The 17,252-nt window shown below is 37.6% G+C and overlaps 1 protein-coding gene across 1 annotated transcript; it reads right to left on the bottom strand.

The window, feature by feature from the left end:
* Nucleotides 1–21: 21 nt before the first annotated feature.
* On the bottom strand, nt 22–16,475 carry serinc3 (serine incorporator 3). The gene is made up of 10 exons (XM_080892542.1): nt 16,304–16,475; nt 11,662–11,823; nt 9,246–9,439; nt 6,991–7,070; nt 6,741–6,878; nt 6,390–6,559; nt 5,046–5,136; nt 4,611–4,827; nt 3,966–4,190; nt 22–1,231 (listed from the first exon to the last, which is right to left on the bottom strand). Exons 1-10 carry the CDS (start codon nt 16,340–16,342, stop codon nt 1,096–1,098), a joined length of 1,452 nt encoding a protein of 483 aa, XP_080748668.1. The 5' UTR covers nt 16,343–16,475; the 3' UTR covers nt 22–1,095.
* Nucleotides 16,476–17,252: the final 777 nt, after the last annotated feature.

The raw sequence follows: 17,252 nt of genomic DNA, 5'->3' as shown, positions 1-17,252 counted from the left end.
CAGAAAGCTCCAGATGTGCCTTTATTCATTTACAGCACATTGCTGAGAGTTATAACAAAGGTTCAAAGTACACAGCTTTGCCAAAAAAATAAAAAAACAGTGGTCCTTGGAAAATATTAACATTTAAACACAAAAAAGTGTGGAACCAATTATAACTTGATGACTTTCAGAATGCTTTTTTTCCTGTCTGTGGCATAGATGAGCACACTGAATCTCTGAGTCAAAGCAAAGCAAATGATTATATAGTAGGTCAGTATAATCACAAACTGCAGATGCATTACAGAGAATTCATAACTTATTAACCACACTGGGTAAATCTGGAACACAAGGCAAATGCTCAGATTTTTTATTCTCAAACATCTGTAATTATTCAGTTATGGAGTCCTTTTCTTAAAAATTTAAATCTTTTTAAAATTACAGAAACACATTCTTACAACAATAATCAAAATAAATACTAAAGATATTCTAGGCTATTCAGAGGTGTGCCTGTATCTCTTTGTTCTAAGGATATTTTTAAACCACCTGACATCTTCAGGTCTGATGGACCTGCAGGTCCGTTTACATTTGGCAGGAACTTGAGCTGATTTTGGTCATATTGCAGTTATGTCTGCGACATTCATGTACATACTCCCTAGTTATCTGATATTCTAACATTTTTCAGACATATAAGGCATATGAAGGTTGAACAGCCAACTACATCCTCTTCGTAGTGAATGCAGTTCACCCCAGCTCCACAGTAAGTCGTAGGTGTAACTCCATGATGTTGAGAATTTTTTTTTTCAACTAAGCATTCACCATAAATTGGTGTTACAGCAAAAAAAAGGAGGAAGAAGATAAAGAAAAATCTAGCTGACTTAAATCCAAAAGGTTTGCTCTAACCAGAAAATTGCCCAAGTACAAAAATACAACAATATATTGCTATTGTTAGTGATGTGACTGGTGTGAAATCACTACAGAAAAAATCTTTATCTGAAGCAACTGTTAGGGCACTTTGGAAGCATACACAATCAACTCACTCAGAATCCATCTAAAAGTGTAAAACCTGAGTCCATCTTGACAGACAAAAAATAAGAGCACGCTGTGGAGACTGGCTGATCAGCTGAAATCTCGGTTGGTGAAGACCATGGGGGCCACCAGTGTCCATGTGTACAAAGCCAAACAAACCCAGCTGGAGGTGATTTTCACCCATACTGCTGGCCACTTGCTTGTTATGGTGTAGTCTGTATTAGGGCTGTCAGAACAAAAAAATGCAATAAGTATATTTATAAAAAACTGAGAAAGCTACTTTAAGAAGGAAATTCCTTAACTTGTTCAAGCAGAAATCACAAAATCTCTGCACCTCAGAAAAATAAGGTCAGCATATCAATTATACAGTAGGAAATGCCTTTGCTTGGCCTATATGGTGCCATTAAACCCCTAATAAAACATTGTGGGACCATTTACAGTTTTAACAATGAGTTATGAATTTCCTAATATAAATAAAAGCACAATGGACTGACAGCTGCACAGAAAACTAGATCATAATCAAAAAAAGAGTTCAAAACAAAAGATGAAACATATTTTTCAGTAGCGATGATTATACTGATCTTGTAATGACCGTAAACAGGGAGCTAAAATTAATAAAAAAATGGATGGACATAAATAAATTATCATTAAATATAAATAAAACTAAAGCAATGTTTTTTGGTAATTTAAAATATAATGTAGAATTACCAATTATCATTGAAGGTGTACCAACTGATAATGTGAGTGAAAACAAATTTTTGGGAGTCGTAATTGATAATAAAATTTCATGGAAACCCCACGTCAGACACATAAAAACCAAAATTTCCAGAAGCCTCGCAGTTTTGAACAAAGTGAAACAATTCCTTGATGCACTTCGTACTCTGTACTGTACCCTGGTTCTTCCATATCTTACATATTGTGTGGAAGTGTGGGGAAATACATATAAAAATACAACTAATCCATTAGTCACAGTACAGAAACGAGCACTGCGTATTATTCACAAGGCTGGTTATCTAGATCATACTCACAAATTCTTTCTTCAGGCAAAGTTACTTAAATTCCAGGATCTGGTTAATTACAATACATCCATAATTTTGTATAAAGCTTTTACTAAACTTTTACCGGCAAATTTACAAACTAGATTTGAAATTCGAGAAAAGGTTTATAATGTGAGAGGCTTTGGAGAATTCAAATTACCCAGAACTCGAACAACCCGTAAAGGTTTTTGTGTGTCTGTATGTGGTGTGAAAATCTGGAACAGTCTGAGTTTACAATTGAAACAATGCAAAAATATTCATAGATTTAAATTTCTCTACAAACAGTTGGTCTGGTCACAGTATACTCAATGATGCTTTTAGTGTGCTCTGTAATGTCTGTCCTCTTACCATTGCTGGTATGGATTCCAAAATAAAAAATAAAAAATAAAGTGTGCGTATGTATGTACATATATGTACATGTGTGTGTAGATATATATGTATGTATATGTATGTGTGTTTGTTACTTGTAGTTATTACTGCCTGTTACCTGTGGTAATGCAATTTATAATTTATATATTCTGTATTCAGTTATGAAGGCTCTAATTGTTGTTTGCGAGCTGCCGTTTAGATGCTTGTATGTGCCCGGGGCTGTTGATGGGTCTGTATGCAATGATGGGCGTAGCTGCGGGAAGTTTGTTTTTTTTGTTGATGAGTGAGTATAGGGGTGGGATTTAATAAGTTTTCTTCGTCCCACTCCTTTTTCAGGCAATTTTTGTTTTTTGTTTTGTGCATTTTATGTTCAATATAGGTATTTGTTGTGCCTGAAAATGAACAAATAAATGAAATGAAATGAAATGAATATGCAAATTCAGTAGACCATTGTTGTCCTCATTCTTCTTGGTACTACTTGACCGAATAATACCAGCCGCAGACACCAATAAAGGGCAATTCTGGATATTTAAACCATTTTCTGGGTTATGTTAGTGCCAGACTGTGACTCTCATGGTCAACCATAACATTTGTGTCATATCACGTCTCCCTCTGACACAAAAATAATTGGATGTGTTTTGGTTTATAACCTATTTTGAATGCATTGCTTCATATAGCATTTATCCCTTCTGTTGTTTAGTTTCTGTCAGTCTGGTTCATGCATCTGAATGGATACAATTGCATGAAACAGTGTTTGCCACACTTAAATGTTTCACATCATCAAACAAATGTAAATATTTGACAATAATATGCAGTTTTTTCAATAAAGGTTTTAAAATAAAGATCCAAGGAAATTCAGGAGAACTGAGAATCAAAGTAATTGACATATTTCAGTGTGGAAAAGGTTATGAAGCCATTTTTAAGGCTGTGGGACTCCAGTGAACCACAGTGAAGCTTCCCAGGAGTGGCTGTCTGTTTAAAATTACCCCAAGGATGCAGCGACAACTCATCCAAGAGCTCACAAAAGACCCCCAGAATGCTTTTGTGAGCTCTTGAAAAAAAAATTGAAAAGAAGAAGAATGCTTGGACACTGCTAGCACACAAACGCAATGCAGAGGATGAAGCATCACCAAATATGTTTCCAAAACAGCTTCCTTCCAAAACCCTCCAATGTGGCTGAATTACAACAGTTCAGCAAAGATGTACAGGCCAAAATTCTTCCCCAGCGCTGTAAAAGACTCATTTCCAGTTATTGCAAACACTTGATTGCAGTTGTTGCTGCTAATGGTCCCAACCAGTTATCAGGTTTAGGGGGCAATTACTTTTTCACACAGGGCCATCATTTTAATTTGTCTGATGCTCTGAAACATTTAAGTCTGACAAACATACCAAAAAATAGCAAATCAGGAAGGGGGCAAACACTTTTTCACACACTGTATAAAAAGGAAATGAAATAAACTACCATTCACATATATATATTGTAGGATTATTGACCACCCAAACACTTCAAACTACACTTTAGGTGTTGTGCTAAAAGAGAAGGGAGCCACTGACCTGTACCAGTTAGTGAGGGTCATCATGATGTAAAGTGAGGCCAAGAAAAGCATGAAATGAAAAAAGGAGTAGCTGTACTGGACCATGTCCCGCTCATTGTCCTCCACCCGTCTGGGCCCTGTCGACTCCTCTGACAGTTCTGTGCTGCCCCCCTCAGCGAGGATGACTGAATCTTTGGATGCCATAGTTAGCTTGTTAACCTGGCTGTTGCTGGATGAACGAATGCTGGAATCAAAACAGAGATGAATGAACTGACCAAAAAGAAAGAAAAGCAAGTATTAGGATCACAGTATGAAAAAACAACGGACACAAACACAGTTCACATTAACAAGGAAGGCTTAGAAATGGTCAACCCTTCACCAGGTGAGGAACCATAACTAGTAATTACAGCAGTACTCTACACCAATAACAGCACAGTGTTGAAATTTTTAAGCCAAAGACTAGAAAAGTCTTTGGCTTATGATGGAGGAAACTGGCTACAGAGATCAAAATCATTTTTTGCATCAGTCTGTAAGCATGTTTTTTTTAATGCTCATTAACACTGCAGTCTACAGTAAAAAGAGGTCAAACAGACAGGTTCTTATATAGCGCTTTTCTACTCTAACAAAGCACTCAAAGCGCTTTACACAACATTTACAATGTTACCTGGAATACAGGATGCACAAGATAAATATAATGAGGCCCACAACGCTCTGAGCATCCCACCACTGCAGGTATGGAGATGTAAAGGCAGGTTTTTCTGTCCCAGTGATTGTGGTAATCATTGCCATGGTGGCTGTCTGGTTCTCGGTCTCTGTAGGGCCCGGGGTCGGGGCTGCGATCTGCTGGAAGATACTCAACAGGCTGGGGTTGCATTCCCGGTCTGAGATCAGCAAAACAAACAATAACAATATTAATTAAAAAATACTTTAAAAAACAATTTGAACAAAATAACCCAAAGCTTTTCTAAAAAGCAATAAATCTTAAGGTTATGAGACAAAAAGATCTTTTATTTGAAATGAATGGAGAAGAACATAAATATATGCAGATAAAGGAGTGTTTGAGTCTATTGAAATTCCCAGACAATATAAACAGTCTCACCAGGCTCATTGGTCATGGCAGACCAGGTTAGAAACATAGTGTACAAGGTGATGAAAGAAGACTGTAGTAGACCTGAATGAGGTTGAGACTCCTGCAAATACACAGATAAGGTTTATCAGTGCCAAGTATTTACTTCCCACAGGTTTGAACTGAAACTGTACATATGTATTATAGAAAAAGAAGTCATAATCCTGTGTTTACTGTTTAAGCACTCCAAACACAAAAATTAACCTTTGTTTATTATTTAGAAAATATCTAGATGGTTAAAAAAGGCCAGCAACAGTGGGAATGTTTGTGGGTAGCTTGGGAAAACCATCCATCCATCCATCTTCATCCGCTTTATCCGGGGCCGGGTCGCGGGGGCAGCAGCCTAAGCTTGGGCAAACCTGTTCTGCTAAACTCTAACATGAAAGGTTTTTTTCCTGATAACTTTTTACTGTCTGTACTTTCTACTTCTTACATTTTCAAAACAGGCTTGTTACTTTTGGTTTAACGCATTTGAAGGAAGCTATCATTTCACATCACTGGCCTTCACACATCAATTTTAAGCCTAAACAGTAAAAAATGAAAGGTAATCATGTTCGTGCATTAATCACCAGGGGATATCGCATAAAAGAGAACAAAGAGGCGCAGTCGTGTGCCATAGTGGGCAGTTTAAGTGGGTTGTGTTTTCTTTTTTTTGAGCAGCAGGTCAGCTGATCACAGTACATTGAGTGAATTGTGCTTTTTGTCACCATCTGTAAAACTGATTTTAGGGTTCCCTGCCCGCTGAATCTCACCTTAACCCCTGACTGTACTCATGTTTCTGTTTTGAGGCAAAGAAAATACAGCTATTTTTTCATTTTCCTTCTTTTTCGAGTTTTTCTTGTTCTAATTCAACCTGAGTACATTTATTAGAATTAAAATTTAGACTTAAATAATGTTTTTATTCCCATCTGATATTATTTTATTATTGCATTAACACGGTTCAGTTAGTTTTGCACAAAAATAGCTGGTAGAAATGTTATCAATAGAGCTATGTTTACTTTTCAATATTATCTCCTATAGCAAAACTAAACCAAGCTGCTACAAAACACAGTCATAATGTTTTGAAATAACAGAATTATGAGAGAGATATCCAACCATTTTCAGGTTTATTCTGTCTTTCCGTTTTACACTGTCAAACTCAGCAAAGGGGCCTTAGCATCAATTCCATGTAGATGCTACTATAGATGCTCATCATGACATGATGCTAGTAGCACAAACATTTGCAAACACAAAGCAGAATCTTCAGTGCTTAGAATAGTGTGTCTTGTTTTTGTTTTCTGTTTATCTGTGCATCGCAGACATGCCGTGTATTCACACCTGGACTTTTGGCAGGACTGAGACAACAGAGGCAACTATGCAGAGCAACATGTTGAAGCTGATGAAGAATTTGTTGATGAAGCATTCATTGGGTTTCGTGTAGAAGACAAAGAACAGCACAACAGCTGTTAATGACAGGATGTAGTTCAGGATCGTGACAGCCAGTAGAGCTAAAAATACAAGGTAGAAACAGTTCAAAGCTGAAACCAAAAAACTGATTTGAAAGTAGATTTGTGAAATCTGTGTGTGCTACATGTACGCTTTTTAAAAAAAAAATTCAGAGTAAGTGCTCGCTTATGTAACAGTATTTAGAAGATGAATACAGCATGTAACTGGGCCAGAGTCACTGACCTGCATACCAGCCTCTGGAGTTGCCATTCTCCATCTTGTCAACCCAGGACTCATTCCAGGAGTGGGCAAAGTCCACCAGCAGCACCAGTTGAATCAGAATGAAAAAGAAGGCTCCACCAGAGCCTATGACAAACCATACTGCGACAACACAAATACACAAGTAATTGAACTACTCGTCTTTCATACAAACTAACAAATCTGTGTGTAAAAGAGATCTGAGTTATCAAGGATTTTAAATACAAATTCTTACTGTAGGTGAAAGGCCCTTCAGGGATGTAAAAGGCACCAACTGTAATTGCCACCAAGGCAGCAAACTTAAAGAACCAAAATCTGAAACAAATTGTTACTGTCATAAGTCTCAGGAAAACTGTCTCAATCAAATATCTCATCTGCTTTCACAGTGGCTTGCAAAAGTATTCGGCCCCCTGAATTTTCCCACATTTTGTCACATTACAGCCACAAACATGAATCAATTTTATTGGAATTCCACGTGAAAGACCAACACAAAGTGGTACACACGTGAGAAGTGGAACGAAAATCATACATGATTCCAAACATTTTTTACACATAACTGCAAAGTGGGGTGTGCGTAATTATTCAGCCCCCTTTGGTCTGAGTGCAGTCAGTTGCCCATAGACGTTGCCTGATGAGTGCTAATGACCTGTGTGTAATCTAATGTCAGTACAAATACAGCTGTTCTGTGACGGCCTCAGAGGTTGTCTAAGAGCAACAACACCATGAAGTCCAAAGAACACACCAGACAGGTCAGGGATAAAGTTACTGAGAAATTTAAAGCAGGCTTAGGCTACAAAAAGATTTCCCAAGCCTTGAACATCCCACGGAGCACTGTTCAAGCCATCATTCAGAAATGGAAGGAGTATGGCACAACTGTAAACCTACCAAGACAAGGCCGTCCACCTAAACTCTCAGGCCGAACAAGGAGAGCGCTGATCAGAAATGCAGCCAAGAGGCCCATGGTGACTCTGGACGAGCTGCAGAGATCTACAGCTCAGGTGGGGGAATCTGTCCACAGGACAACTATTAGTCGTGCACTGCACAACGTTGGCCTTTATGGAAGAGTGGCAAGAAGAAAGCCATTGTCAGAAAAACATAAGAAGTCCCGTTTGCAGTTTGCCACAAGCCATGTGGGGGACACAGCAAACATGTGGAAGAAGGTGCTCTGGTCAGATGAGACCAAAATGGAACTTAGTGGCTAAAATGCAAAACGCTGCACATCACTCTGAACACACCATCCCCACTGTCAGATATGGTGGTGGCAGCATCACACTCTGGGGGTGCTTCTCTTCAGCAGGGACAGGGAAGCTGGTCAGAGTTGATGGGAAGATGGATGGAGCCAAATACAGGGCAACCTTGGAAGAAAACCTCTTGGAGTCTGCAAAAGACTTGAGACCGGGGCGGAGGTTCCCCTTCCAGCATCAACAACCCTAAACATAAAGCCAGGGCAACAATGGAGTGGTTTAAAACAAAACATATCCATGTGTTAGACTGGCCCAGTCAAAGTCCAGATCTAAATCCAATTGAGAATCTGTGGCAAGATCTGAAAACTGCTGTTCACAAACGCTGTCCATCTAATCTGACTGAGCTGGAGCTGTTTTGCAAAGAAGAATGGGCAAAGATTTCAGTCTGTAGATGTGCAAAGCTGGTAGAGACAGACCCTAAAAGACTGGCAGCTGGACCTGCAGCAAAAGCTGGTTCTACAAAGTATTGACTCAGGGGCTGAATAATTACGCACACCCACTTTTCAGTTATTTATTTGTAAAACATGTTTGGAATCATGTATGATTTTCGTTCCACTTCTCACGTGTGCACCACTTTGTGTTGGTCTTTCACGTGGAATTCCAATAACATTGATTCATGTTTGTGGCTGTAATGTGACAAAATGTGGAAAAGTTCAAGGGGCTGAATACTTTTGCAAGCCACTGTATATCCAGAGTCCAATCAGTTACCCTGAAAGGTCCAAACACACTTTGATTTTGATATGAATGTGCATCACACATGTATTTATTTAATACTTATTTAGTGACTTTATTAGAATTTATTACTATTACTTTTTTTATGTTATGCTGACCTTACACTTAAACTTGAAAGACACACTGCTGGTGAGACCAAAATAAAACCAAATAAGACCTTTACAGCCAAATACGATAATGGACATTATATATGTACTAGAATGACATTGGACAGCTATGATAAATATTTATTGTTGCATTTTTAAAACTTTGTAAACTAAAAAACAAAGGTCTTCTGCTAAAACACATCTTGTATAATTTACATTTTACAACCTCACAGTGTTAAAGAGCCAAGGTGGACTAGAGTGCAAACACAGTGAAGGCCTGGAAATGCGATATTTAAATGCAAATGATCTATGGCTGCTTTGTTTATGTACCTGCTATGGTTTAAAAAAGTCTAAAACTGAACCTTAGGATTGGTAGGACTGTGCTGGTAAAAATATTTACATCTTGCTAGCTTTACTGCAGTACTTACCCATTGTGGATAGCAGCACGTGGATCTCTGCTGTTCTTTATGTTTATCATGAGAACGGAGAACCCCAAGAACCACATACTCATTCCAAAGCATATACGGTAAACTGCTTGGTACCCCACAAACATCTCACACTTGACATCCGCCTGTAGACCACGGACAGACGAACCTGCCCCATCCTCACAAAAGCCTGGGATCTACAGAAAATCAGAGAAAGACCCTTGTTTTCTGTACATCCAGACGAGATTTTTATATGCATATGAGGCTTTTAAGAGAGTGTAAAGAAGAGCCACCTTTGAAATACGTTTCTAGTTAGACACAATGTTTTCTAAGATTTTTAATACTAAATACAATAACCTGAATTTTATCAGAATTTAGTAGAAGAAAATTACAGGTCAAATGTATGTCATGTTTTCTAATAATACTGCCTCAAGCACGTATAAAAAAGTATTGGTCCTAGCACAGAACCCTGTGGAACTCCATTACTAACTTTGTTATGTGAAGAAGGCACCCTGTTTACTTGAACAAACTGTAATCTATTAGATATACATGGTTCAAAGCAGTTCAGTGTATTTCCTTCAAATCCAACAGTGTGGTCCATGCTGTCTCGTATAATCTTATAGTCAACAATACTGATTTAGCAGGACAGGTACAAAGAGTCCACTGTCTGAGGCCATAAGAAGTACGGGTACACCACCTGAACTTTTCTTAGCTGATTATGATTTCAAAATTTCTAAAGTACGTTTTGCAGATTCTGATTTGTTAAGAAGTATAACTAATGAAAACAACAAGAACCTTTTTCTAATCTGAGCTTTATATCATTTCCACTTTCCTTCTAATGATCTCTCCTCACTGAAATGACATGCTGATGGCATGGTGAAAGTAATTATTAAAGTTAGTTCAAAGAGATCAATTAGAGAGAAGCCATCTAAATAAATATCACCAGTTGCTGTACTTAGCTCCTGTAGGAAGGATGTTACTGTTTTTTTTTCACCGATGATTCAAATTTTATTTGTTCTCGCAACCAGAGCTAAACTCAACAGGAAGCTTTATTGCCGTAATTCAGGGAACAAAGTTCAAAAATTGAGACTAGGTAGAAACTAGGAACAAACTAAGCACTAGGAAAGAAACATAGCTCGAAGGGAACAAATGACAACAACATGACAAAGAACAGAGAGACAATATATACGCAGCAGGGAATTTTGTGTTTTGATATATATTTGATATATCCTCATGATATTGTTGTTACTAGTTCAGCATAAGTCAAGATTGGATGTGAACAATCAGGTTGTTATGATGTCAAAGCTTTGTGACTTGGAGAAAAACCTGCTGATGTCTACTCCGAGTTAGGGCTATGGTGTTAGGGTTGTGATGATCGAGCTTCTTTTACAGTCAGAAGTAAATAAAGAAAAGTCTCTAGTCCAGTCTCAGGTCTTTAGCAGCAATAATGTAATAGGTTTTCTACAAGATTTTATCTGTCTCTGACATTGATAAGGAGAAAATTTGGCTCTTTCATCTTTATGAAATTGCTTTAGTACACTGAGGTTTGTAGACATCTGTTTACGCACAGCACTCTTGATGGAGATGGTTTGAGGCCTGGACTTGTGCTGACATGCGGTTTGGCTTTCATCAAAATTATCATCATCTCCACTTTAATCCTAACTTTTTACTAGCAGTAAATAAGGTGTAAAGTACTATTATTATTATAGTTATTATTATTATTGACTATTTATTTTCCAAAACACCATAAGCTAAAAAAATGCTCAGAATTAAATAGAAATAAAAAATGCAATTAAAGAAAGTAAATACTGTGTGGAGCCTGCGGCTTAATTTGACCCAACACGGGAAACCTCACCCGGACACGGAAAGGAGTGACAGATTGATATTTAATTTAATTGCTTCGGTTTATACATATTCAAGTTTTCCTTATCTTAAATGATTTTACCTTTCATTAAAATAGCTTCTGTTATTGCTGGATGTCATCACTTATCACATATTCTAATTTCTTGGTACTATTTCTTGGGAGCTATGAATCTGGATTGGACTGTGTTATCTGGGGCTGACATGTCATCTGCTCCTTGACTTCCACTTGTTTTCTTCTTTTTCTTTTTTCATATGAACTTTGATTACAAACTTTACTTGAATCACAGTTAATGTCTCAGAGGAAACAACATTGTTATGTCAGCATCACTTTTTATTTCTCCATTTTTAAACAATTGTCAACGATTGTTTTAAACGAGAAACAAATTGTGCTGATGCACGTGTTATAAATCTCATGGTGGCTTTGCATGAATGCTCATTTTTTGCATCAGTTATGCACCAGTTTCAACCATTATAATTTCATTTTAACTTTAAATAATAGACATTTACATTCACAATAAAGTTTATATCTTATGGTATTTTTATGGTCAACTCCTACCCTTTTGAGCTGCCGATCCACACCCGGTGACAGCATGATGCAGGCAACGATGGTGCCTATCAGCATTATAAAGGCATAGATGATCCTGGTCACCGTGGAGTTTCTGATGCTCGGACAGCAGCTACACATCAGGCACGTAGCACTGCTGCACAGGCACGGCACCTGGAGGATCAATAAAAAAATCACACTTGAAGCAAAAGTGGAACATCCAGGGATATGTGTAAGGAAAGATGTAAGCGATCAATGTGAGAACACAACATATACATGTTCTTAATCAAACATTTACCGCATAATATAAAGATGCACTTTACTAAACCTTTGGATTTTTGTTTTTTAAATTCCAGTACTGACAACAAGCACACACAACACATTTTAGTAACTTAGAAAAATATTTCAATCATTTATTTTAGATTTTCAACTATTCAACTGCCAGTATAGACTGATCTTGATGTTTGTACTGTTATGCTGTACACAGTCTACTGTAACGTCTCATTGAGTAACACTGAATGACTCAGCACAGCACTGGCAATTAGAGACAATGACATTCAGAGAAAAACTACTTTGCACTGAGAGCACTCTGTATTTTGACCACTGTGCCATCTGATATGTTGTGTCATAAAGTGACTACTTTATTGCCATCAGGCTTGAGGACATATGAAGCAGATTGGCTTGTGTGGTTCTGAGACTTTAAACAAATTATCCCTCGTTAAGTTTTTTTTCTGCAGGTTAAAAAGTTGTCACAAGTTTGCTTATTACTGGACATTTCCTTCACTCTTATTGTGAAAATTACTTAGTTAATCCTAATGAGTTTGCAGCAGTCCTTCCCATGTCCTGTTTTCCCCTGCCTGAATATAATTAACGATGAAAGCTTTTATTGGCAGCTGCTGTCATGGAGAAACTTGTATGTATCTCTTTTCTGGAACTGCAAATAAAGCAGAAGCACTGAGTGTTTCCAGCTGTTGCAAACTGACAGAGTAAAGTATTCTGCAGTAAACTGGACTAACTGACACATGGAACCTGAGGCCTCATTGTCTCATTTTTTCTGTAAGTTAAATGTGTGATTTCTAAGATAATGAGTAAATCAATATTCTTAGTTTGCTAGGCAAGACGAGGAGTGAGCTGTCGGGGGAAAGCTGGTGTTTGGTAACTAATACATACTGTTACGTTTCGGTGTTGTCAGTGTTTTGTTTTTTGCGTGACTGTCATGTATTTCCTGCTTTACTTTGAAAGTCTGTGTTATCTTAGTGTGTTCAATTTACGTTTCCTTGTCTCGTCAGGTCTAATTTGCCCCAGCTGTGTTTCCCTCCTGTGGTCCATTCCCTGATTGCTCCTTCTATGTATTTAAGCCTTGTGTTTCAGTATGTCATGGTTGCGATCTCCCCCGTGTTGTAAATAAATAGTTTGTTGTAAATAGTTGTGAATGGGTTTGTCAATGCTTTCATTATGGGATATTTTCGTTTTGGGATTTTGGTGGAGAGCCTTCGTGGTTTTATTTTCCTTATTTCTGTTTTTCTACGTTGCACCCCGGTTGCCTAGGCCGGGGTGTAACAATACATAAATGAATTTGCTTGCACATGAGTGAGCTTGAATGTTAATTAAAAGTACTATAGTTCAAACACTACCTTGGCTTCTCTGACTGTACTGAACAGAAGGATATTAAGACTTCTAGCTGGTACTTAAAGATGAGCCACTTAAACCTGTTTATATGAGAAACAGATAAAAGTCATTGGGCCTGCCTAGTCACTAACTAATGTTACAGTTACTGTTCATTTAATATGAACATAATATTATAAGAACAACAGGCTGGGCTCTTCTTCTTATGATTATCAAATATTTGCAAACGGTAACATGTTTCTGTCTCTCTCCACACATGTATGGATAGTAACACAAATTTTAAAAATATTGGCAAGCACCAGTGGTACCCCGCAGCCTCCTGGTAGATGCACCTATAGTATTGATTTGAAAGTCCTCGGTGACTTCCTTCTTAAGTTATCGCATTCACAAACTTGAGTGTCTATGCTGCCCGCCTGCCTGGCAATATCTGAAGCTGTTATAGCTGCAAAGGGTGGGCCGACATCTTCATATATCAAATCTATTTCAAGATATAAATTTATTGAAAAATGTCTATTGACCCACTTCCAGCATGTTTTTCCACACTTTGGAATCTGAAGTTAGGTCTCAAAAAATATTAAAGACAAAAGCCTGAAGTTTTAAATACCCCTTCCTACCATGACATTGAATCAGAACCTGCAATGTTGAACAGACACATGAAAAATGTTTGAGTACTGGCTAGTTAAAATATGACAAAAAGGAATTCAAGCAGTCCTGTAAAGCCCCTTATTTAAGCAGAGGCTAATAAAAAAACATTTCTGAATGGTATATTGTTGTATGTTGTATTTATTGTGGTCAAAGTTAAAGTAAACTTTATTGTCATCTGTGCTATATACAGTATATAGAGAGACGAGACAACGAGGCTCCAGTTCCATTCAGTGCAAAAGACAAACAATAAATATAAGAAGAGTAAGAAACAAATATACACTTTAAGATTAAGGTAAAAGGTATACACAAATAGAATACTTGTTAGCATAAAATTCTTAATCACAAATGAAATGAAATGAAAGAAAATGCTACTTCAATCAACTTTCATGCTGGATGGAACAAATATGACAAGTTGTACCACAATAGCATATCAGTAGGGATCAGGCAACCAGCATGCTGACTGCCAGAATAGATGCTGCAAATATATATTATATTATATGTATATATGTATTTATTTAATTTCTTTTTTGATGCACAATTAACGCACAGAGGAATTCACGCACAGTATGTGACTTTGGCCACTTTCGTAGTTCAGGATGTCTGCAAGTGACGCAGCAGTAACAATATGTATGGTGAGCAGAAAGTGATAAAGAAAAGAGACTTTTGAATGGCAAGTTCAAAAAGCTTTGTCAAATGGTCCCCTTGACAAGACCAGTTTTTTTATTTGTATTAAGATACATAATTTGTAGAAAGATAAAATGGAGGAAGCAAATGTGGTTTACTCACTGGAAACTACTGGACCACAGTTACCTTGTGGTAAAGGCACATTCATTTGGACCACAGTGGGAACATGCTTTAAATGTTGTGAGGACAGAGGAGACGCACTTTGCCAACATGTGCGCCAATAACTTTATGCAAGTGGTCTATTCTACCTCTTGAATTAAAGACACTGCATGCCCTCTATGGGCATGCAGTGTCTTTAAGGCTTTCCTGGAGAATATTCATTATACATTCAATATACATTAACAGTTAGAGCTACAGAATCATGTGTGATGTTGTATCAAACTATAGTATGGTAATATGTGTACCTAAATGTATCAAAATTTCAGTATTCACTTTCATTTAATGAGCTATCAGTTGCAGTAAAACCCCCAGGAAAGACTGTTAAAACTGGGGCAGCTATTTAAGAAAGGCAGCATGTGGTGTTTGTGGTCAGACCCAGCAGGCCTGTGGGCAGGAATTTGTCACAGCGACTCCTCCTCTAATATATACTTTAGCTACATTGATTCTACAGCTTTGAAAATATGCCACGAGAATATTTGTTTAGCGTTATGTAAAATATATATTGCTACTCCAAAGTTTCTAAGTCTAGTTTGGCTAGACTTAGAATGTGCCCACAGGCCTGCCCACATGACACATGATTGTGGGAAGCAGTAATATAATGCAAGTAGTACATGCTAACCTTTATATGTATATGTATGTTAGTGTCTTTACTTAGAAATATAACTGGACTAAACTGATAAAGTTTTGGTGTAGTAAAAACAAAACAAACAATCACAGCCTGACATTGTCAGACAGCATATGTATTAATTTACAGTAAACCACTGCCTGGACTCTTATATACACTAATACCAGACGTGGAGTCAAGTGATAACGATACTTGGTAGATAGTCAACAAGTATGCCAGCCAGACAAGGTCAGCTTAGTTCTTCTGCAGACTGGCCTTGACAATGTCTGCCAGAAAACCTACAGCCTGAAAATGGTTGGCCATGCCTCATCATGATCTCAACCATAAATAAACCCAGACAGAAAACATACTGTTAATACCGTTTTTTCTAGTTTTACTTGTGTCTGTCTTTTTGTATAAATGAAGTTGTTAAATTGACAGATAATACAGCTCTGTGAAAAACTGAATGCTTTATTACAAGATATATTTGTGGTATTTGCTCTAGTCCTAATTGCGTATCCATGTAGTGCTATTCCTCTCTTGCCTTATATAAAAATATACTGTTTTCATTCTCTACGTTTCATCTACTGACATTTCTAAATACGACGCATGTTGTGTTCTTATTATAATGTAACAAAGCGCAAACTAATCCAGTTAATCACATGCCAGCAGATGACCAAGTGCGTTGGGATTAACTATCTGTTGTGCCGTATATTTGAACTGCTCCTCACGCGGCAGCTACTTCAGGGGGATTCTCAGATTTCTGCAGATAAAATCTAAATCCAGCGTAGAACACAACGGGAATTAATATAGCAGCTAACTGAGTGTGTCCATGTTCTTTAGCACTAGCCTACTACCTGTCTAAGCTTCAGGTTGTTACGACACCTTACATTTCTCATCACTTTAAATCAAGGTGCTTGTAAAAACCTCACTTACCCAGCTTGCAAAAGAAAATGTCCCCAGAGCAGCTCCCATGGTTGCCGGGTTTCTGAACAGAAGCGCACAGTCTGTGTTCTTCTTCCCGTTACTTCGCTTCCGTTCTTTGCTGGTGTTTTCACTGTCGAAAGAAAATAAAGCTTCTCTGTCAGGCGGTCAGGACAGAACGACAGCGCCTCGAACTACTTCAGAGCTTTGGCTGGCTGAAGTAACGCTGGGTGACGTCATGACGTTGTTGACCTGTTGCCATTTGTACAGGCTTTGGTGACGGTATGTGGACATACTAATACGTAATTAGGTTTTCTAATTGTCATTAACGGTTTATATGTTATAAAGTATTTTAACAATATTAGAACAATGATAAAGTTATTATTAGTTAGTGGTAAAGTCTACTAGTGTTAGTGGTTTACTGTTTATTGTTTCTTCAGTCATAAGTCATACATACTCAATTTCATTTACACATAAAAGAAGCGCTTTCTATATTAATTTATTTAGGATTTGAAAAGCCTGTGTCCTTTTTACAGGTCTTTCATTCTTTCATTTCAGCCCTTCTCTTGTATGTTGTATCACAATCTCTGGCTCGCTTCCATAATGAGTAACCTGTGGAAAAATCAGCTCATATTCACCATTTTCAGTGACACTGATGTGGTTGGCAAAGGTAATGTCATAAAATGTTTTTCAGGTGACATTGCTAACAGTTGTATCACTGTGTTACCCAAGTAGTGAAATCTGTTTTCTTTGTAGTACTCAAAGAAAAAAAATATCTGCAAACCCTATTCCAAAAAGTTTCAGCAGTTGCGATTTATCCCTATGCACTTCGGATGTTATCAGTCTACACAATGGGCGTTATGAGCAGAAATCACCCCCATAGATATGAGCCAGTAGGGGCCTTCTCCACCTGCTAGTTTGTTAATATTAATATTAATAATTCAGATGGAGGGTCACTAAC

This window comes from Rhamphochromis sp. 'chilingali' (assembly GCF_963969265.1).
Source record: "Rhamphochromis sp. 'chilingali' genome assembly, chromosome: 9".
Classification (NCBI taxonomy): domain Eukaryota; kingdom Metazoa; phylum Chordata; class Actinopteri; order Cichliformes; family Cichlidae; genus Rhamphochromis; species Rhamphochromis sp. 'chilingali'.
The sequence above is the reverse complement of the archived record's forward strand: the minus strand, read 5'-3'. Positions and strand labels throughout refer to the sequence as shown.

Coding starts and splice junctions, on each gene's coding strand:
- serinc3 (XM_080892542.1), bottom strand. CDS start 16,342: ATGGGAGCTGCTCTGGGGACATTTTCTTTTGCAAGCTGG. Junction 11,824..16,303: donor CATTTTCTTTTGCAAGCTGG/GTAAGTGAGGTT, acceptor TTGATCCTCCAG/GTGCCGTGCCTGTGCAGCAG. Junction 4,191..4,610: donor TTGTGCATCCTGTATTCCAG/GTAACATTGTAA, acceptor TTTTGATTCCAG/CATTCGTTCATCCAGCAACA.